This window comes from Bubalus bubalis, chromosome 12 (assembly GCF_019923935.1).
Source record: "Bubalus bubalis isolate 160015118507 breed Murrah chromosome 12, NDDB_SH_1, whole genome shotgun sequence".
In the NCBI taxonomy this organism is placed as follows: domain Eukaryota; kingdom Metazoa; phylum Chordata; class Mammalia; order Artiodactyla; family Bovidae; genus Bubalus; species Bubalus bubalis.
In genome coordinates, this window is record NC_059168.1 from 25,918,044 (window position 1) to 25,941,969 (window position 23,926).

General features: G+C 39.0%; 1 protein-coding gene across 2 annotated transcripts in view; it reads right to left on the reverse strand.

The window, feature by feature from the left end:
• Nucleotides 1–22,018, reverse strand: part of LRPPRC (leucine rich pentatricopeptide repeat containing) — a 101,140-nt gene extending 79,122 nt beyond the window's left edge. Inside the window, exons 1-9 of one of the 2 annotated variants that reach the window (XM_025260948.2) lie at nucleotides 21,222–21,359; nucleotides 14,487–14,621; nucleotides 8,069–8,268; nucleotides 6,615–6,737; nucleotides 2,655–2,776; nucleotides 2,491–2,549; nucleotides 1,727–1,813; nucleotides 938–1,064; nucleotides 259–403 (exon numbers count right to left, since the gene is read on the reverse strand). In XM_025260948.2, the coding sequence (XP_025116733.2) occupies nucleotides 259–403; nucleotides 938–1,064; nucleotides 1,727–1,813; nucleotides 2,491–2,549; nucleotides 2,655–2,776; nucleotides 6,615–6,737; nucleotides 8,069–8,268; nucleotides 14,487–14,503 (880 nt within the window). In that variant the 5' untranslated portion in view covers nucleotides 14,504–14,621; nucleotides 21,222–21,359. Of the gene's footprint in view, nucleotides 1–258; nucleotides 404–937; nucleotides 1,065–1,726; nucleotides 1,814–2,490; nucleotides 2,550–2,654; nucleotides 2,777–6,614; nucleotides 6,738–8,068; nucleotides 8,269–14,486; nucleotides 14,622–21,221 lie in introns of both variants that reach the window. The other variant, XM_025260946.2, reaches the window with a different exon arrangement.
• Nucleotides 22,019–23,926: the final 1,908 nt, after the last annotated feature.

Below are 23,926 nucleotides of genomic sequence, written 5' to 3' on the forward strand. Positions count from 1 at the left end.
TGATTTCCCATTCATATCAACATCAAAAGACAAACTTATGAACTGCAAGTACCAAAAAGGAGTTATTACCTAAATAATAAATACTTCCAAATCAAAATATTCCCATGTATTCATTAACTCAATTTTTTCAGTTTATTAAAGCTTTAAAAGAATCGTATGTTCATCTACCACAATACCCTATTGCTAGAGAATGTCCATTCCGTCATGTAAAAAGTTTTATTTTTAGAAAAATTATGAAAATAAAAACTTTAAAACTACCTGGAATATATCTTCTTTCATATGTAATTTTTTCCAAAATTTCTGGGACATATTGAGGATACCCAGCTTTACTGAAGCTCAAGATAATTTGCAATAAATCACGATCCATAAGGTAAAGATCAGACTTCTCCACTTTCTCCAGGGTCTAAAGGAAGGTCCAGAAATTAAAAGAACAAGTGAGATGCAAAATTTTTTAAACTGAATCTAAATACATTAAAATACCAACATTTTAAAAATATATATATATGGTACAGTGGTAAAGAACCTGCCTGCCAATGCAGGAGACTCAAAGAGGCATGGGTTCAATCCCTGGGTCGGGAAGATCCCCTAGAGTAGGAAATGGCAACTCGCTCTAGTATTCTTGCCTAGAAAATCCCATGGACAGAGGAGCCTATCAGGCTACAGTCCATGGAGTTACAAAGAGTCAGAAACGACTGAGACACTGAGGACACACACCATCTAAAGGTTTAAGACTTCTTTTGTAAAACAGAAAATATTCTGTTTCAGCAATAATTGTTACATCAGCAGCAAAGTACTGAACTCTAGTAAGAATTCTCCTTCAAGACTATCTATAAGAGATATCATTAAAAACAGATATACACTATACTTTTCCATATCACGCAAAATTGAAGAGTTTATACAAATGATTTAAAAGCATGTTTATTTATGTAAGTCACACCTGTTTAACATGGTCAATATCACCCTTCTCGGCATATGCATTCAATAGTGCTAGGTATGTGTCTGGACCAGGCTCAATTCCAGCCTCTTTCATTACTGTGAGAATATTTTCTGCATTCTCCATATCTCTGTACATTAATTCAAAGAAAATAAAACAGATTACTGTAATACTGCCAAATGTCATATCATTTAATCTAGAATATATTACCTCTGCTTATTAAAAATTCTTAAGTACAAACATTTAGAATCATAACATCAAAAAGGAAAAATACATATTAGATATATATTATAAAAATGTATATGTATTAACATGTATTAAAAATACATATTAAACTAGTAATAGGTTTCCAAAATAATAAGGATCCTTAACATCTCAAATTTTTATAGGTAACTTTTCCAAAACCAAATTATACAATAATTACAGACATTAAAGAATGTGCCCTCTTCCATTGGGCATGTTATGACTCAAATTTATCTTTTTAGGAAAGAATAACATTTAGTAAAATATTCTTCAAAAATAAAAATATTTTCTAGGGCACTAGCGAAACAGTTAATAAACTTTAAAAAAATCAGTTACTTTGGATCAAGTTCAGTTTTTAAAACTGAAAACCTTCAAATAAAAATTTAATCAAACAGATAATTTAAGAATAACTTATATTAAGATGTGCATATTCTACCACATAGACTCAAAAGAGTCTTTTTAGAGTTAAACATAGTTTTAAGAATTTTCTACAATAGCTTCCTATAAATTAAACCTCACTTGAGAGTAAATCCCTAGGCTAAGCATTACCCAGATCTTGCATGCCCTGTGACAAGAGCACTGAATACTGCCTCTGTGACTGGAAGATCCTTAGTTTTCATAAATCCAAGAATCGTGCTGCAACAAAAGAGAAATAAAAATACTTCTTGGAAATACATGAAAAACACTTTTTACAATATGTGCACACAAAAATCCCACTCCCTGAAGTTGTATCAATACTTTTCAAGTACACTTGTTAAAGATAGAAGGTAATTTTTAAAAATCTGATTGTTTCTTCTGTACTACTAATTAAGCTTCAAAAAGCATAAAGTTTAACAAGATTCATTTCATTAAAAATGAGATTATACATTTCAATTTATTCCTTATTTCCTAAACCCTCCATCCAAAAGTAGGAATAAATTATCCATGAACAATGTCACAACTGATTTTATATAAAACATTTGTGAAATAAAGAGAATATTATCAGTTTTATAAATGAATACAATGTAAATGGTTACCAACATTTGTTTTTGGAAACAGCAATTTAACGAACAAAAAAAGTAAAACCAGCTTTTAACCCAACAATTTTAAACTTCTGCTCCAGTAAATTATACTTTTAATTAAAATAGTAATTTTCAATTAATTATCTTTCCCCTTTTACACAATTTAGTATTTTATCTAAGTCATATGACCAAATTCGCTAGGCTAAAACCCTTCTAAAATAATTTTCTAATTAAAAAAAAAAAAGACTATATTCTAGGTCTACAAGACGTACATATTTGTTTGCTTAAACATACATTTATAAAACTACATACCTGGCACCTTCAATATCTCCCATATTACAATAAGCAGCAATCAACCTTTGGTATGTCACCTGTCAAAGAAATGGGCCAGTAAATACTTTTTAATAATTTTTTTTCTTGGTTAAAAACAAAAGTTGATATGACCAATAAACACATCTGTAATAGCAACTACTTACTCGATTTGGTTGAATGTTTTCTTTTTCCATTTTTGCCAAGAAGTCAGTTGGTGAAAATTTATGCTCATTTTGAAGGTAGACTTTAAGCAAAGCATTATAGTGACTTACATCATACACAGTACCTACAAGTGAAATTTATATAAGATTTTTAGAAAAGTCATACCCTTTATCACAACTAAAATATGTGCACTTAAATGTAACAAAAAGGGTAAAATGATCAATTCAGAATTTTACCCCATATTTAGACCCATCCATGTAGAAATCCTGTCAGAACAGAGCAAACTAAGTATACAAGAGTAACTATTGAATTAATGGACAGTTACATGCAACCATCTATTCAAGTATTAAAAGGCCTCTTACTTATGAAGCATAGTATTCCCTTCCAGTCAGAAATTGCTTCCTCTAGTGCACATTTTCCTCTAATTTTCCTCTAGAAAAAATAGTTCCTCTAGTGTGTTGGAAAAGCTGAAAATACTGTTCAAAATCCAGGTAAGCGACATCTACTGTGGTTTTTCAGGAAGATTTTATGGTCAAGATAAAAGTTAACGTAACTCTGCTGCTAAGTCACTTCAGTCATGTCCGACTCTGCGACCCCACAGACGGTAGCCCACCAGGCCCCGCCGTCCCTGGGATTCTCCAGGCAAGAACACTGGAGTGGGTTACCATTTCCTTCTCCAATGCATGAAAGTGAAAAGTGAAAGTGAAGTCACTCAGTAAGTGTCCGACTCTTCGTGACCCCATGGACTGCAGCCCACCAGGTTCCTCCGTCCATGGGATTTTCCAGGCAAGAGTACTGGAGTGGGGTGCCATCACCTTCTCTGACAAAACTCTACTAGGTTTCATTTCTTTATTTCTGTCACAATAACATAGTTCTGCAGATGACAAAAATATTTCTGTGAATTTCATTAAAAATGTTATCCCCATACTTAGTATTATGTCTAGTTAATTTCATGGGTCATTTCTCAAAGAGAATTTTATAAAAAAATAAATACTGTTATCTTTCATTGAGTGAATTGAGAAAGTCTTTAACTGTCTAAAATTTACATTAAAAACTCAAAGTTTAGGGACATCATCCTAAAGCATCCTACTTTAACAATAAAAAGCTATAAAACAGCTTGTCCTTATGTATCTTACCATATACCTGTATATCTTTAATACTATCTCATGGCCCTGGCTGTACTGTCCATTACTTTTAATGTTACAATATCATGTTCTTGTTCAATCTCATTATGTAATAATTTTACAAATTATCATCAACTTTGTTCAAACTCAAAAGAATATTCTAAAACATTACTATTTTAGATAGAAGCCAGGTTTCTTGCTAGATTAGCACTCCCTCATCCATTGGTGTAATCTGGACAATTATTTTCTCCTCCATGTATTACCTTGTGCTTGCCCACAGTAAAGGGCTGACACTTTTCTGTCATTTCACAAGGCTTTTATGTGCAGTTATGTTTATTAGCTTGGCATACTACTGTTCAAGAAAAACATAGAGACTTGAAGATGTCATTATATAGCTCCCTTCATCAAGATTATGTAATTGTATTAAATGTGGACCTGCCCTAATACTAAAAAACATGTTTGTGCTTTTTTGTGCAGAGCAGTTTTTATCCCTACCTTTGTCTCTAAATCAGAGCTCTAGTAGTCAAAGTTTTTTGAAGTTTCAAATAAATTAATAGGCTTTGTAAGAAAACAGTTTTATTAAAAAAAAATTACATCTATCCTTTTCCAAAATGTGATTATTATCTTAGAGAATTTTTTTAAGTTAAGATTTGACTGACTGACAAGAGTGGACCTGGGTGTCTGGGGAACATCAGTTCAAGCCTTTCACAATAAACTTTACTGAGCCTTTCAAAACTGAACCATGTTCAAGTCTCACTATTTAATGAAGTAGAATTTAAATTTTTTTGAAGTTCATTTTCTACAATTTCAATTATTATTACTTTAGTACCCAACATATGCAAAACACTGGAAGCTTCATGATGAAGATTCAAATATGAATAAGATCATCAGCCGCCTAGAGAAGAGTATCTATTAATATTAAAAAGACAAATTGACAACTCTAATGCAGGCAACCGATGAGATACAAATTGGGACTGCAAGTAAAACTCTAGATTGGAGGGATTTAAATTACAGCTTGAAAAATGGATTGCTTTCAAGAGTAAGAAACAAAGAACACTCCAAAAGAGATGAAACGACTTGAACAAAAAAACTTAAGGAGACATATATTAACAGAATGGGGCCAAGAATACACCAGAAGTAATTCTATTTTTAAAAATTTAACATGTGGCAACACTGAAATGAGAGCCTACCATTTCCAGTGTTTCCTCCAGAATCCCCTTTACTCTGGAAAACCCAGTTCCAGTCTCAGCTCTTTCACAGCTCGTTTTGTAACTTTGGACATGTTATCTAAGCTAAAAAAAAGTCTCTTATAGCTTGGGACTTCCCTGGTGATGCAGTGGTTAAGATGCCGTATTTCAAGGCAACAGGCGTAGGCTCTATCCCTGGTCGAGGAACTAAGATGCCACATGCTGTGTGACAAGGCAAAAAAAAAATCTCTTACAGCATTAAAAGTCTGCGAACAAGTCACAGGTGCAACCTACCAGGTTTCTAACAATATTAATTCAACAACTATTTAACAAGTATAGTAAGTTCAAAGCACTGGTCTACTAGCAAAGAGAAAAAGATACTATGAATTTTACTCTCACAAAGGATATACAGTGTAGAGGAAAGGTATTTGTGAAAAGTTAAATTAGAAAACACTACATGTCTTTCTATTGAGTTATTAAACGTCGTACTACTGTGTAAGGGCTCTTTTCTATTTGAGAATATAACCCATTCTCACAAATACTTCTAGTTCAACATGTGTCTTTAAATTATGTGACTGACATATAGACATATATAGTTTGTGAAGATTTTCTTAAATCAGGAATGAACATTGAATTTTATCAAATTATCTTTTACACTATTTTATTTTTTGAATAGGTACTATGTTCACAGTCCCAAATTGAAAAAGTATAAAAAGATTTGGAATTCCCAGGCAAGAATACTGGAGTAGGTTGCCATTTCCTCCTCCAGGGGATCATCCCCATTCAGGGATCAAATCCAGGTCTCCTAATTGCCAGGTGGATTCTTTACCACTGAGCCACCTGGGAAGCCAGAGTAATCAACTATAGTTTAATTTTAAAAGAAAAAATTAGAGTAAAAATTATAGCTAGTGTATACTACCCTTCCAGAAACATTTTATTATATGCAGACACCTATAAACATTTTTCTTCAGAATGGCAGCCAACTATACATCCTGTTCTGCATCTTAATTTTTAACTATATTTTGGAGAACACACCACATTAGTATATGAAGAACTCCATTTTTTTTTTTATGGTTGCACCATATTCCATTTTATAGACACTCTAATTTATTTAACCAATATCCCTAGTGAGGGACATGAGAGTTGGTTCCAAATTCTTACCATTGCAAACAAGCTACAATGAAGAATATCCTTTTGCACATGTGAGTATATCTATCTAAATTCTAACAAATGGTCTATGTTGTATATCTGAGGTTAAAATAATTTGTAAATCAACTATACCTCAAAAGACATTTTTAAAAAATAAAACATATTAAAACACTGAAATGCTTGATATGTCAATAAATTTTAACAAACAGAACTACTTGGTCAAACAGTATGTGCATTTGTAACTTTAACAGACCAAATGTCTTTCTATTTTGTTCTTTTTAACTTACCTGTAAAGTATTACTTGTTATGAAAAATTACTTTATTCTTAATGCCCCTAGATGTCACTATAACTCACCAAATAAGTCATATCACACAAGAAAAATATGAATCAAGTAAACCCCTCCATAAAACTGAATGACATTTATGCAAAGAAATTCTTTTTTTACTACAAGAAAAAAATATCCACACCCTTTATACACATCATATATTCAAACAATCATACCCAATTTCTGAAGTTCATCCCATATCTTATGAGCAAATTCTGTTCTCTCAGAGAGCTTTAGTTCAGGCAAGAGAGACCCACAGCTGCGCAGTAGTAGCAAGGCTTGATTACCACCCGGGCTACCTATGAAAACAGGTTGATGGTTAATGTTTAACACCATACCCAGTATCATACAGATAAACCTAAACTGAAATCTTTAAATACTTAAAAATGTCCTGCCTCACTAAAGATAATACTAAAAGGGTCCTAATCAGAAAAATCCTATCTCAATCATCAGGTATCATTTAAAATGTTAGTAAAAGTTTTAAAAATTGGTCTGCTTTCTTAGGGAAGCTAAGGTTAGAGATCTATACAATCTGCAAGACTACAGAGTACATAAATACAAAGGAGCTAATTTATATGCACTACTTCTTGCAACTGAAAGGCTATGGTTCTCAGTATCTTATGCTAATAGTACAAAGCAGCCCAATTAAAATCCATGAATATTCAATTTAGGTTTACAATCCCTTACAAACACTAACTTCCTTCTCCCTTAAGCCACATGTCCCAGAAAGCTGATTTCAAAACAAAAATAAACCACTTATTGCCAAGATTCTGTTCATATAAAGTATCCAGAATAAGCAAACCTTTAAGAAAGTACACTAGCGGTTGTCTAGGGCTAGAAGGGATGCGGGTTTGAGGGCTGATGTTTAGGGGTGTGGAGGTTTATTTTGGGGATGATAGAAATGTTCTAAAATTGACTGCTGTGATAGCCATGTAACTCAATAAATCAAAGGCAGAAAATGATAAAAACTGTCTTTAAACGCCAGTTATTACTGATACTTCTTTGGTATTCCTCATCATTAGATTCTATAGCTTCTTAATGTGACTGAAATCATGGATGAGCTTTGGAAAGCTGGTGAACGGTCTCAAAACTATACACAAAATTATATGTGTGGCTTGCATGCAGGATTTTGTGTGAGCCTGTGTGGTCAGGTTTTTTGGGGGGGTAGGGGGGAGGGGAGCTGAGGGCCTGTAAGTTTCTATCAGACTATCAAAGCTGCATAAGTGACTCGAATGTTAACAGCTAAGTGAAAATGAAAGTGAAATAATGATTATCAGTCTTCAGTCTTTCTGGAAATTTTCATATGTGACCATCTAAGGGAAAGCAGACACTATGCAAGAGAAGATAAAAACTAGTATCTTCCAAGAAAATTTACCACTGAAAGTGATTCTTTTATAAACTGTGGGAAAAGATGATTTTTATTTGCTGATTTTGAAATAAACAGGCAAAACAAAATGTTTCACTCAAAACTGCTCTGCTGAGTTGGAAAAAAAAAAAAAAAAAAATCACAACCATAACATAAAATCACAAATAGAAATGACAAAATTTAAAGTACCAAATAATGTGCTCTGTAATGAGCTTACCATCAAACCAGAATTTAAGTTCAACTTTTTGAATAATCTTGAAATACCTGAATGACAAGTGTTATCAAAGACTTTTTGTAGAAGAGTCTTAGGGATGCGGCCAGTTCTTCGGACAGAATTATCTAGCCTCATTAAAGCCCAATCAAATTGGCTGGCATTCCTTCTATGAGAAGAGGTGGGCTCCTCCTGAAGATAATTCTTTTTTTCAGCAGCAATGGAATGTAGCCTAGCTTGGCTCAGTAGACCTCTACAAAATGAAACACAATTAGTAATAAACTATGTCAACTACTATCCACATAGGTCATCTTTGTGAGTAAAATTTATACAAAGCTTTTTTATTAGTTATTAAATACCTAAATTCATAGCATAATAGCAAAAATGTCTGGAAGTATAAATTGGTAGGGAAGAAAGTTTTGACCTTTGCTTTAAATAAAATCACAAGCACAAAAATTGTATGCAAAGTAACCTATTGAATAACTGTCTGACAATGTCTCTTGATAACCTCCCACATGGAATCATCTCAAACTAAGACAATAATATGGTATGTTTTTAAATCTCCCTTATCCAAAACCAAGTTAATGAAAAATGAAGATTATGCTACAAAGCTCTTCTAACCTCTACAAATGAACAAGAGATCTAAAATATACCTAAAATTCTGAAGAATTCTAAAGCACTCAACATTTTCTAGGTGTAGATACTGAATTATTAATAAGACCCATTTCCAAGATAAAAGTATGTAGTTTTTTAAAGGATCATTAATGACAAAAGTATTCCCCATCTTTCTAAATAAATCTAAAACATTTAAGAAAAAAAAAAAAGTTAATAAATTAAGGTCAGACTAGCGTATGTGTTTACAAAAAGCAAACAACCCTTAAACCATTTATTTTAATAAAGCAGGTCCAACATGCAGGCCAAAACATGAAATCAGAGGCATTTCACACTGTAGAAATACAGGCTGTACCTGATTTACAAACATGAAACAGAAATAATCCTTATGTGTGAAGGAAGCCCTGTCATGTATCTTTGAATGAGAGCTTCCCATACAGTCAAATCTCACATAAAATCATCTAATTGCAGAGATTTACACATTTACCCCCAAATATCTTAGACTTTTCAGAAGTAGCCAGTAAGTGTAACTAAAGAATACACACTAAGCAAATATTAACTAAGTAATAATGTAAAAACACTCTACTTATTTTTAATTTAAATGTATTTATTTTAATTAGAGGCTAATTACAATATAGTATTGGTTTTGCCATACATCAAAAAACACTCTACTTGTTAATTCAAGAAAGCCCTTACGATGACAATCAAGTTTTTTCTAACATGTCACTTTTTTTTTTTTTTTAACCACAGTCAATTAGAGGATGAGATGGTTGGATGGCATCACCAACTCGATGGACATGAGTTTGAGCAAGCTCTGGGAGTTGGTGATGGACAGGGAAGCCTGGTGTGCTCCAGTCCATGGGGCTGCAAAGAGTCAGACACAACTGAGCAACTGAACTAAACAGTCAATTACCAAAGTAAATACATACTCATGAGTTTAAAAATAAAATTGTTGACTTCTTATGTTATTAACCTGAAAAACCAATCACAAAACTTAATGTTACATAATGTTACATTAAAGAAACTAACACCAGTAGTTTCACAAGTTTATGCAAAACACAGGCAGTAATCGATACCCAACTAGAAATTCTACCACTGGGACCCGGGACAAAACACAACCACTCTGGCCATCAATGATTCCACCAATGTAAAACAGCAGACTGGAAAACAACGGAAAAAATCAGAATACTAACTAAAAACAATGTCATCTTGCTTAATTAGGAAATCTAATGATCAGCACTTGTAGATGGCTAATTGATTAAAGTTAGTTAAGTGAACTGAATACTAGATTTTTACCTATGAACCACAGAAGATACACTGCTACATATTGCTACATATATTTATCCCTTACTTTCAAAAGTTTTATCTGGCTGTTTTATCTACAAGATCAGTTATTAATAACCTATCCCCATGTTAGTCAGGCAAACACAAAATATTTTAAATCACCCAGAACAATGTGTCAGGTTCAGGTGAGTGTAAAATACTGCTCACCAATGAAAGCTAAATAAGAGAGATTTCAAAATCATAGTGAAGGGACTTCTTTGGTGGTTCAGTGGCTAAGACTCTGTGTTGCCAAAGCAGGGAACCTGGGTTCGTTCCCTGGTCAGGGAAACTAGATCCCACATCTGCAACTAAGGTCGGAGACCCTGTCTGTGTGCCCCCAGTAGCCAAATAAATAAAAATAAATCTTTTAAAAACTGGGGCTTTCCCTGGTGGTCCAGTGGCTAACACGCCACGCTCCCAAGGCAGGGGGGCCTGGGTTCAATCCCTGGTCAGGGAATTAGATCCCACATGCCACAGGTAAAGACCCAGAGTGCTGCAACTAAGACCTGGAGCAGCCAAATAAATAAAAACAAACAGTTCTTAAAAATTGTAGTGAAGTGTAGTATTTGTCAATTTTTTTTTATACAACCCAAATCTGATAAACTGTTGAGGAGCATAAAAATAAAATTTCTATTCAAAATGCAGTTTAACATGTAACATCAAACAAACAAAATTCAGGCAGAAAACAGAGATGTTAATAAACCAGCACAGCAGACCGAACATTCTAAAGCTATTTTTTTTCTCACAAATCTTTAATGCTGTCAAATCTCTTTCACGTGTAAGTGTGTTTAGCTTTATTTAGTTAAGTCAAAATATGACTCTACTATAAAATAAACTGGGGAGAAGGGTTACATATTTAAACCAAAGGATTCTTCATTCTTCAAAAGGATTCTCCAGTGTTTCCTTGTAGGACTGCGTTTTCTATCTTTTTTTATTTGAGTCACAATTTATTTTCAAATTCACTTGAACATACTCTGCAAGAAAAAGAATTTTGTAGCTAGGGCTTCCAGGTGGTGCAGTGGTAAAGAACCTGTATGCAATGCAGAACATGCACGAGACACAGGTTCGATCCCTGGGCGGGGAAGATCCCCTGGAGGAGGAAATGGTAACCCACTCCAGTATTCTTGCCTTGAAAATTCCATGGAGAGAGAAGCCTGGCAGTCCATCATGGGGTCGCAAAGAGTCAGACATGACTGTGCAACTGGGCACGCACGCAGTCTAGAACAACAGGTATGTTGTAACAGAAAGGAAAGATTAAGGTGGGTCCACGGCAAGGCAGGAACCTACACATCTGGCCTGCACCAGCTGAAATGCCCTGCTCCAAATCCTGATGACCCAGTGACATAAACACATAAGGGAAAACTATTTCATCATGCCACTCATGTCATATATGGCTCCTTTATATTTTTGTTAAAACTTCTCAGGCTCCCTCTTGAGACTCCAGCAGTCACTACTAACATCCAGGTTACCACTGAATTTTCTGACAAAATCTGGCACTTAAAAAGTAATTTTTCTCAGGTTGTTTTTTTTTTTTTTTTTTTTTTTTTTTGGCCTTTGTTTTTTACTAATTGCTGCTAGTGATTTTTGACCCTTTAGTGCAAAAACAATGATTTTATAGTTGAGCAATGTACAAGGGCTAGATTATTATTAGACTGATTACTATTAGCCTATTATATACAGGCTTCCATTGGACTCCCCTATTAAGCCTGTCACTTTTAAAAATATCTTACTTTTTCGGAGCATTTTTAAGTTTACAGAAAAACTGTTCAGAAAGTACAGAGTTACCATATATTATATCCTCTTTTCCCTTGACCCAATTCTGTATTAGTGTGATACATTTGTTACAAATGATGACCAGTAGTTTACAACAGGGTTCACTCTGTGTGTGTACATATCCATGCTATGGGTTTTGACAAATACATGACATGCATTACAGAACCACAAAATAGTTTCACTGCATTACAAATGCTCTGTGTCTAACCTGTTCATTCTCTCCCCCTCCTCCTGAACAAGCAAGCAACCATTTTTCACCTGTCCTGTTTTGCCTTTTCTGAAATGTCATACAGTGGATAGTCTTTTCCAGATTGGCTTCTTTCACCTAGCAACATACATTTAAGGTTCCACTGTGTGTTTTCATAGCTTGATAGTTCATTTCTTTTTAGTGCTGAGTAACATTTCCTTGTACGGTTATACCATTTGTTTCTCAGTTCACCTACAGTAGGACACATTAAGTTGCTTTCTATTTGGGGCCACTATATTAGGCCCTGAATAAAGAAAGACAGTAAAGAATCTGCCTGCAATGCAGGAGGACCAGGGTTTGATCCCTGGGTCAGGAAGATCCCCTCGAGAACGGAATGGCTACCCAACTCCAGTATTCCTGCCTGGAAAATCCCAAGGACAGAGAACCCTGGCCAGCTACAGTCCATGGGGTCCCAGGGTTGGGCACAACTTCCATTTTCACGAACAAAGCTACTGTAAACATTTGTGTGCAGGTTTTGTGTGGACAGGGATCGAATCCTGATCTCCTGATTGCAGACGGATTCTTTATCGTCTGAGCCACCAGGGAAGCCAAGTAAGTATTAATAAACTTGATAATCAATTAAACTTAAAAAACAAAAAAAACTCACCAGTCATGTTAAGTTCTACTAAGGAAATAAACAAGGGACTTTCAAGAAAGAATAACAGCACAGTTCTACTTTGGATTAAATGTACCAAGATGACGCTCAAATTTCTAAACTAAGGATGAAAAAAAAAAGCCATACAGACAGCAGAGGATGAGTATTCTCAGCAAACGAGAGTAGTCGACAGACCAAACAAGTCAACAACAGATGGAATGATACTGGAGAGGAAAGCTGATCTAGACATGGAAGATGAGTATTCTCAGCAAATTAGAACAGTCGGCAGACCAAGCAAGCGACCAATAGATGGAATGATACTGGAGAGGCAGGCTGGGCTAGACATGGAGGACTGTGAAAGTAAGGGGTCTGGATTTTATTCTAGGTACAGATGTCATCTCAAGTACAAAACTGTATCAGAACCCTACTGAAGGTTTTTAGGGTTCTGATACAGCGGTTGTGGTATGATCTACGTCTGTTTTGAAAAGATCAGTCTAGCTGTGGGGTGGAGAATAAATTAGAGGGCAGTAAGAATAAACAGATACCATTTTAGGATGCTGTTACAGTAGTCCAGGTGAGAGACGGACAGAAACTCAGGGTGGGCAGTGGAGATGGGAAAGAAGCACATAGCACTGACACCCCCATCTAATTTCACTACATATTCCAGGCAACAAGTCTTGCCAGTACAATTTGTTAATTTTCACTCCCATGTAAGAGAGAAAAATTCAGGTATTAATAAAAGTACCCTGCTGCTGCTGCTAAGTCACTTCAGTCGTGTCCGACTCTGTGCGACCCCACAGACGGCAGCCAACCAGGCTCCCCCATCCCCGGGATTCTCCAGGCAAGAACACTGGAGTGGGTTGCCATTTCCTTCTCCAGTGCATGAAAGTGAAAAGTGAAAGTCAAGTCTAGAGAGACTTAATTTATCCTCTGCCTATTATGTATCAATTTTAGAGACAAAAACAGAAGCCTTCATGGCATAGTGGAAACACCAGCTTTAAGAGCATGGGCTTGAGTCCTGCAGACTAACCTGAATTCAGGCTCTGCCATTTCTAAGATGTGTAACTTTGATCAAGTTATCACAACTCTAAGCCTCTAAAACTTCAGAGATAATAGCATTTACCAAACAGGAATCAATGTAAAAAGACAGAGATAACGCAATGTTTCCCAAAATGTTGCACTTCTGTTAACAGAATGTTCCACTGGTATCCAATGTTTTTGGATACCAAGTAGACAAAGACCTAATTCTGCAGCTTTATTTACTTAAGTAAATATTCTGAAATAACTATTGCATCAAGCTCTTTATTTTTCTAATATTCTTGCTGAAAACAAAATTAAGTTATAGCAAGGAGATCAAACCAGTCAATCCTAAAGGAAATCAACCCTGAATGTTCACTGGAAGGACCGATGCTGAAGTGAAGCTCCAATACTTTGGCCATCTGATGTGAAGAGCAGACTTATCAGAAAAGGCCTTGATGCTGGGAAAGATTGAAGGCAGGAGGAGAAGAGGACAACAGAGGATGAGATGGTTGGATGGCATCACTGACTCGATGAACAAGAGTTTGAGCAAGCTCTGGACAATAATGAAGGACAGGGAAGCCTGGCGTGCTGCAGTTCATGGGGTCAAAAAGAGTCGGACACAATTTAGTCACTGAACAACAACTCAATTTATCTGACTGATCTTTTAAAAAATCTTTTGTAAAGCCGTCACAATGAACTTTTTCCCTGCACTATTTTCTCCCTGAATTTTGCAAGACCTCATTTCTCCAGAAAGTCTTGCCCAGTTAAGCTGTTCCCCCCGAACGCTGCTTTGTTTTATGGTAAGTAACAGAATTTTAGAATAAAAAAGTCACTTGCAGCCCTTCTACACTTGATAACAGTCTCCTGGCTTGAAATGCCAATGCCATTCCTATCCACCTACCCAGATGTCCCCTTCATCTCTGGCTCCTCCAGTCCAGAGGGAGGTCTCCTTTGTCTCAGCTTTGATAGGAAGTGATAAATCAGTTAACCAGGCTGGGACCTACGATGTGATGTGGAGCAAGATACTCTGCAGAATCTATAAAAGAGTGGGATAGATTAGATTATTCTCCATATTTCCTCCAGAGTTTACATTCTGAGATCTTATCATGTGCTTACTTACTTGTGATCGCCTTTAATTCCTCAATTTATAGTGTATTAGGTATTGCCTTTAAAAAAATACTTTTTATGTCCATAAGTAATCCCTTCAGTACCTAAACCACAACATATTCAGAACATTTGGGAACTGAAAATCACAGCATCTGGGGATGAATCCCAGCTGTGGAGATTCTAGATAAATTACTTCACCCTTCTAAGCCGCAGTTTCCTAATTTTTAATAAAACAATGCACAGAAGATCAAATGCGTATGTGATATAGTCACACACACACAATTTGACAATGGTAAAGATCTACACCAAAGGTATTATCCTTTATCCTCATCTCCAACTCAATTCTTCCTAACTCTAACATCCTTGCCAAGCTTCTGTTCTCTCAGAAAAGAAATCTATCTTCTTTTCAGTTCTGCACCACCTAGCTGAGGCCCCATTAACCCTGATCTGCAGTACAAAGGTTGTTCCTCACTGGTCTATCCATTCCCAGTTCCTCTCTCTCCCAGAGTCTATGGAAACTGCCAAGACCTGTACCTCTCAAAACCCTCCAATGGCTTCCAACCAACTTTCTAATCAACTGACTGGCCTCTGCAGTGTCAACTTCCACTACATCCCACCCCACAGAGACACAGAGGATAAAAGTACAACCTCCCAATTTCTTCCTCTGTTAACACTGACCACTGATTACCAGTATCCTCTTCAGTTCAGTTCAGTCGCTCAGTCATGTCCGACTCTTTGTGACCCCACAAATCGCAGCACGCCAGGCCTCCCTGTCCATCACCAACTCCCGGAGTTCACCCAGACTCACATCCATCAAGTCAGTGATGCCATCCAGCCATCTCATCCTCTGTCGTCTCCTTCTCCTCCTGCCCCCAATCCCTCCCAGCATCAGAGTCTTTTCCAATGAGTCAACTCTTCCCATGAAGTGGCCAAAGTACTGGAGTTTCAGCTTTAGCATCATTCCTTCCAAAGAAATCCCAGAGCTGATCTCCTTCAGAATGGACTGGTTGGATCTCCTTGCAGTCCAAGGGACTCTCAAGAATCTTCTCCAACACCACAGTTCAAAGGCATCAATTCTTCGGCGCTCAGCCTTCTTCACAGTCCAACTCTCACATCCATACATGACCACAGGAAAAACCATAGCCTTGACTAGACGGGCCTTTGTTGGCAAAGTAATGTCTCTGCTTTTGAATGTGCTATCTAGGTTGGTCATAACCTTCCTTCCAAGGAGTGTCTTTTAATTTCATGGCTGCAGTCACCATCTGCAGTGATTTTGGAGCCCCAAAAAATAAAGTCTGACACTATTTCCACTGTTTCCCCATCGATTTCCCATGAAGTGATGGGACCAGATGCCATGATCTTCGTTTTCTGAATGGTGAGCTTTAAGCCAACTTTTTCACTCTCCACTTTCACTTTCATCAAGAGGCTTTTGAGTTCCTCTTCACTTTCTGCCATAAGGGTGGTGTCATCTGCATATCTGAGGTTATTGATATTTCTCCTGTCAATCTTGATTCCAGCTTGTGTTTCTTCCAGTCCAGCGTTTCTCATGATGTACTCTGCATATAAGTTAAATAATTGCAGGGTGACAATATACAGCCTTGACATACTCCTTTTCCTATTTGGAACCAGTCTGTTGTTCCATGTCCAGTTCTAACTGTTGCTCCCTGACCTGCATACAAATTTCTCAAGAGGCAGATCAGGTGGTCTGGTATTCCCATCTCTTTCAGAATACCCTACCGCCAAACAAATGACTCTCGCCAAACATATTTCAAACATTTCAAACATGACTCTCTTGTCTCTGAAATGCTACACTATTACATTCCTCTCTTATGGACAGCACATATATCAATGTAATAAGCCACACGTGCCTACCATTGTCCTCTGTAACTGATAAAAGGAGTAGAGGCTGAATCGCAACTCCAAGGAACCGAGACAGACTTTTGATACTTGCTGAAAAAGTTTTTTTTTTTTTAATGAGAGGTATACAAGGAAAACTTTTCTTTCCTTTTGATTTTAGAAGTCACAACAGTCTGTCATAAGGCAACATGTGCTCTTCACCTTTAAGACACCGCTCAATCCAGACCTGCCACCCAAACTGATTTAGCTCAAAGCTTACCCTTCCTCTGATAAGCACATAAGGACTGATGAATAAATTCTATAATTTCACTCAATAATACTCATCTGTCCTTCTCAGACATGCCTGGAAATCAAGATCAAGGTCAATCTGTGGCGATCCAATGGTTTACATGAATGGGAGTACCCCTTCAAACTCCTCTGCCTCTCACAAATATTCCTTCCTCAATGTCTAAGATTTTCATTGATTTACTCAACAAACATTTGACATCTACTATATGCCACAAAGTTAAAGACACCAGGGGAAACAAAAAGAGACAAAAAAAAAAAAAAAGACAAAGCCCCTGCTTTCAAGGAGCTTACAATGAAGTCTGCAATGCTAGTGGGTACAAACTCAATAGTGTTAACTGATGCTTTAGTAATTTTGCACAAGGGAGTGGTCAACAGTGAGAAGCCAGAGATTTAACCAGCAGATTTAACCAGAAGCCAGCAACAGAGATTTAACAGAGGAGACATATATCAAGAGTGAAATCACCATCAGAGGCAGAGAGGTGGAACGTGGCCCATCAAAGCCTTGCTGGTTCCCAGGCCAGCAGCACCTTTATCATCCGGGGGCTTGTTAAAAACGCAGAATCTGTCTCCTACCTATCTATACCTACAAAACCAGAATCCACATTTTCACAAGACCCCCAGAGAATTCCTGCATTCATTATAGTTTCAGAAGCCCTGCTGTCAAGGACTTTGAAGCAGAGTCTGGATGGCATGGGAATTAACTCACAAGAAGGGCAGCTCCACAGGCATCTCCAGATCACGAAGCACCTTACCCTGGAACCACCACCAGGGAGCCACCACCATGTCCTATTTTAAGCAGGACAATGACATGATCAAATTATCATGGGAACTACAGAATAATGTGGGGAGAAGGTGGGGAATTATTCCAAATGAAGCAGATCTAATAGAACAACATCATTTCTACAATCAATACACAGGAGCAGAGGTGGGGACTGGAGAAGGCAATGGCACCCCATTCCAGTACTCTTGCCTGGAAAATCCCATGGACGGAGGAGCCTGGTAGGCTGCGGTCCATGGGGATGCGAAGAGTCGGACATGACTGAGTGACTTCACTTTCACTTTTCACTTTCATGCATTGGAGAAGGAAATGGCAACCCACTCCAGTGTTCTTGCCTGGAGAATCCCAGGGATGAGGGAGCCTGGTGGGCTGTCGTCTATGGGGCTGCACAGAGTCGGACACGACTGAAGTGACTTAGCAGCAGCAGCAGAGGTGGGGACAGGGAGGTGTCAAGGAAACGTGAATGAAAAATCTTTTAGAAAACTGACAGAAATAGTACAGTTCACTAAAACAGGAAAACACAAGAGGAACAGATACAACAGGAAAGACGAATCCAGTTTGATATACTTTTTTAAAATTTTCTAAATTGAAATATAGTTGACTTACAAGGGTGTTAATTTCTGGTGTAAAGTGATGAATCCAGTTTGAGATGTATGGGTTTGAAGTACCTATAGTTCAACCGGTTGGAGGTACCTAGTGGCAGTCCATACCCAGGAGAGGAATTGTTACCATCACCAGGTAGGGAAGTATGGCCTGATGCAATAAAAGTGGAAGAAGTCACCCAAGGGAATGAAAAAAAAATGAGAAAACCAAAGGACTAAGGACAAATCCCTCCATCCCTCAATGCTCCCCTCCCCCCTCAAGGCATCAGCATTTAAGAGATGAACAGAGGAAAAAGGATGCGGCAAAGCAAGTGAGAAAAAATTTAAAGAGAAAAAAAAAAAAATCAAGGAAGAGAGGTGTCATCAATTTTTATCAAAAAAAAAAAAAGGGGGGGGTGGGGATTTCATTAAGGGGAAAATGGGAGACTAATGCCAGAGGTCGAGGCCTTAGAAAGGATTTGGTTATTAAGAAGTCCCTTTGAAAAATTAGATGAAATAACCTTATATCTCACATATATCTAATTTCAAAAGATATATACACCCACATATCTCAATGGCTCTTTGTCGGTGATAGAATTAAGGGTGATATTTAATTTATTGCCTCCCCTACCCTATATTTTGCAACTGTTCCTCAAGGCACACAAATTCTAAAATTTAAATACACATAATAAAGTTAAATAAAGTGATGACAGCTTTTCCTAGTGGTGCGACTACAGTGAGTCAAAGAGTGAATTCGAAGTTAGCAAATGAGAGACAGGAGTCCAGACAAGGAGAGATTGGGAAGCATGCGAGGTTAAGTCTAGTTTCGGGAAAGGTTTTGTTGTTCAGATAGGAAAAAGGTGGGCATGCTTACAGGCTGTGGGTTGGAAACAGTATATAAGTATTCTAAGTCCAGGAGAACAAGAAAACAAATACTTCTTTACTGGCTTGCTATGAGCTGAGCACAAAGTGATGAACAAGACCGAGTTCTGCTCTTCTGCAACTCACTTCCTACTAAGGAAATAAATAGCAAGCAGATAAAATCAGACAAGTGAGACACGCTGTGATAAACTAAAATAGAGTCCTTTTTTAGACTGAGTGTTGAGTCTTCTCTTAAAGTTGAGTCCTGAATGGCAAGAAATGAGTTTTACAAAGAAAGGGGAAAAGGCCTAGTTACCTCTACAAACAATGAACTGAGGATCAAAAAAGGTGGGTAAAGGAATTCCCTGGTGGTCCAGTGGTTGAACTCCCGCTTACACTGACAGGGTCTGGATTCTGGGTTTTTTTTTTTTTTTAAAGGTAAGGTAATGCAGCAAGGAAATGGATCCCAGGTCTGACAAAGGCCCAGACCAACACCCTTGCTACTAGACTGTGTTCTCTCCACTGTTTTCCTCAACTACAACAGTGAAGATGAACTGTAACCTCCCCCATCCTCTGGTCTCAAGAGGATGTTAAGAACTAGAAAAATGTAAATAATGGTCATAACTTTCTCAAAAGTACCTCGTTGAAAAAGCCAAGAGATGTAGTTCTGTGAAAGCAGGCCCAACTTTTAAAGGTTAACTGTTCAGGCCTAATGAGAAAATCCAGGTAGGCTCCAAGTTAGAAGTGCACTGTATTTCAAAGATGTGTAAGAAATCATAAAGCATTTCCTCCATACAATTCTACACACAGAGTTGGTTTCCAACCTGATTCACAAAGATCCGTGCAATCACAGGAAACTGAGGCCTGTAAATGTTAACTTGTCCAGTGGCATAATACAGAGCAGCCTGCAGTCCAGCCCGGGCCTATTCCAGAAGCTCAGCTCTTAGTCCTTATGCTGTCTCCCAAAGTACCTTTATTTATATAAACACTAGTCTTTCAAAATCAGTTTTGCTTCCATTATAAAACCCCAGTGCCCATCTACCCTCCTCAGGTGATTAGAATAGTACTCATATTAACACTTCCATCAGTAGCAGCAGCAAGCTTCCATATCCTCTCCATGGCAAAGTCTATAGCAAACTAACCTTCAGATAAACCTCAATCCATGAGGGTATTTATTCACAAATTTGACACTCGCTGAGAACTCTTACTTGTCTTTGCACCCCCAGTTCCCAAGGAGTGCCTAGAACGTGTCCGCTCATTCATTCACTGACACGGAGCCTACCGTGAAAACTCCCAACCCACCTCACATCCTCGTAAACACAGAGGTAAACACCACTCAAAACGCAGGCAAAACCCCTGCTGCTGCAGCTACTGCTGCTAAGTCGCTTCAGTCGTGTCCGACTCTGTGCGACCCCATAGACGGAAGCCCACCAGGCTTCCCCGTCCCTGGGATTCTCCAGGCAAAAACACTGGAGTGGGTTGCCATTTCCTTCTCCAATGCATGAAAGTGAAAAGTGAAAGTGAAGTCGCTCAGTTGTGTCCGACTCCTAGCGATCCCATGGACTGCAGCCTACCAGGCTCCTCTGTCCATGGGATTTTCCAGGCAAGAGTACTGGAGTGGGGTGCCATTGCCTTCTCCGGGCAAAACCCCTAAGGGGTCATAATTAAACTTCCACCTTTAAGCTATCACTAGCTCACCCAGAATTCCCAACCTACCCTCCCTCCCAAAAACAAAGCTCTCTTTAAGTCCTAGCTGGTGCAATACGGCTTGCACGTGGGACAGCACCCAACCTACTCAATGATTTAAGCAGTATCACCTGACCCCCGGCAGCAGCTTCAAAGCCCCCTTCAGCTTCCTAGGCTGTCCGTAGCCCGAGAGCAAACAGACCCAGTCCAAGACGGCGAAGGTTAGGACCCATGCCGGAAGCATGCCATGCCCGAAGCATGCCATGCCCGTGACCTTCTGAAGGCGATCAAGCCCGCCACCCAAACTCCGCCCCTCCGGGATGGGGAGTGTGGTCGGAGGCCCGGGGACGCCAGGCCCAGGAGCCGGGAGAAGGGTGTAGACAGAGTACAGACAGGACCCGGCCCTCGCCCTCGGGAGGACCTGGGGGGACGGCCGAGCTGCACACAGGAAGGCCGGGGGAAGCGGCCGGGAACTCACCCGGCAACAGGCCTGGCTCGAGCGGCGCGCAAACAGAGAGCTGCGTGAGGCCGGCCCGGGCCGCCCGCGAGGAGGCGCAGGGAGAGCGGGAGGTACGGGGCCGCTGCGGCGCGGAGGAGCCAGCGGGCCGGTCTCAACAGAGCTGCCATGGCTCGGTCGTCCCCAAAGCAGGATGCACGCCGAGCGAGAAGGACAGGAGGGGCACGTGACCGCTAGGTTGCCCGGCGCGGAAGAGACCAACGACTGGGCCTGCTAGACGTAGGGGGAAGCATCTGTTGTTATAAATCAGGAGATGGAAAACCTTGCTTCTCCCAGGACATACAGCCCCCATGAGATATTTGTATAATAAAATAGCTTGATTTATAATTTTAGGGGGCGTCTCTTTCGGCCCTCTTTCCTTCATGTCGGCATGTTCAGTCCTTCCACCCCTACACGTTTCAGTTGGTAGAGTCGGAAAAGGTCGACTCCGCCCAGGTTAGCGCAAGAGCTTGCGGCTGGGCCAACTAGCCAGAAACCCGGGGAATTCTCCAGAAGGGCCGATTATGAAGATCCAAGAGTGTGGGACAATTCGCACGCGGCGGATTTTGCGGCCGTCTGTTACGGCTCCAAGCACAGGTTGCCACGCCTACCGAAAGGAACGTTCTGTACGCTCCAAGTGTGGGACGGGAAAACGTTAAGGACCTTTGCACTGTGCTGGAAGTGAACGCATTATATTCCCCAACTCCCACCCGTCCCTTCCTTCAGTAAATGCACTAGCATCGGAGGTTAAGATCACAGTATAATTGAGATTTGGAAGGGAAAAAAAAAAAAAAGAGTCCTGCGCCAAATCTGGGGCTAGAAGAGTCCCCCAGCCTTACGACCTTGAAGGGTCCCCTGCGCACATAAATAAAGATATTTTGTGTGTTGTATATGTAAACTTTGGCTACAAGTTTCTAAGTTACCCAAAGGTTTCCACTCAAACAACTCTTTTAAAACAGTACTATGCTGTCATGCCATCTTAGTTTGTAAAAACACTTAGGTGACAGTCAAGTTATGTATTTTCCAACACAATTCGGAATAGCTTTCTCAGCAAAGTTTTGCCCTTTTCAGTATCTGTTGGGGAAATAGGAATATTTGGGAAGCCAAGAATTAGCTTCAGGTGTAACCAGCTCTCCCACGCCCTCTTCACCTAGCTGCGTTCTAAGCATCCCCAACTGAATGCTCAGAAATTTTCTCCGAAAACCCTGGAGGGTCATTTCCCGTCAGCACACGAGCTCTTTGAAAGTAGGAACTGTGTGACCTTTTCCAGTAGTGGAAGCGCCTACCTGATGTGAAGCATTAATCACTGAATAAATGTGTTTGGAGGTATTCTAGCTCAATTCTCCTTTGAGAGGTGAGAACAAGAAGATCCAAAAAAGAAAAAGTTAAATGATTTGTACTGGGTTATACTACACGGGAATGTGAAGTCAAGTGGGCCTTAGGAAGCATCACTACAAACAAAGCTAGTGGAGGTGATGGAATTCCAGTTGAGCTATTTCAAATCCTAAAAGATAATGCTGTGAGGGTGCTGCACTCAATATGCCAACAAATTTGGAAAACTCAGCAGTGGCCATGGACTGGAAAAGGTCAGTTTTCATTCTAATCCCAAAGAAAGGCAATGCCAAAGAATGCTCAAACTACCATACAATTGCACTCATCTCACATGCTAGCAAAGTAATGCTCAAAATTCTCCAATCTAGGCTTCAGCAATATGTGAACCGTGAACTTCCAGATGTTTAAGCTGGTTTTAGAAAAGGCAGAGGAACCAGAGATCAAATTGCCAACATCCGCTGGATCACTGAAAAAGCAAGAGAGTTCCAGAAAAACATCTATTTCTGCTTTATTGACTATGCCAAAGCCTTTGACTGTGTGGATCACAATAAACTGTGGAAAATTCTGAAAGAGATGGGAGTTCTAGACCACCTGACCTGCCTCTTGAGAAATCTGTATGCAAGTCAGGAAGCAACAGTTAGAACTGGACATGGAACAACAGACTGGTTCCAAATAGGAAAAGGAGTACGTCAAGGCTGTATATTGTCACCCTACTTATTTAACTTATATGCAGAGTCCGTCATGAGAAATGCTGGGCTGGATGAAGCACAAGCTGGAATCAAGATTGCTGGGAGAAATATCAATAACCTTAGATATGCAGATGACACCACCCTTGTGGCAGAAAGTGAAGAAGAACTAAAGAGCCTCTTGATGAAAGTGAAAGTGGAGAGTGAAAAAGTTGGCTTAAAACTCAACATTCAGAAAACTAAGATCATGGCATCTGGTCCCATCACTTCATGGGAAATCAATGGGGAAACAGTGACTGACTTTATTTTTTGAGGCTCCAAAATCACTGCAGATGGTGATTGCAGCCATGAAATTAAAAGACACTTACTCCTTGGAAGGAAAGTTATGACCAACCTAGACAGCGTATTCAAAAGCAGAGACATTACTTTGTCAACAAAGGTCCATCTAGTCAAGGCTATGGTTTTTCTAGTGGTCATGTATGGATGTGAGAGTTGGACTGTAAAGAAAGCTGGGCGCCCAAGAATTGATGCTTTTGAACTGTGGTGTTGGAGAAGACTCTTGAGAGTCCCTTGGACTACTAGGAGATCCAACCAGTCCATCCTAAAGATCAGTCCTGGGTGTTCATTGGAAGGACTGATGCTGAAGCTGAAACTCCAATACTTTGGCCA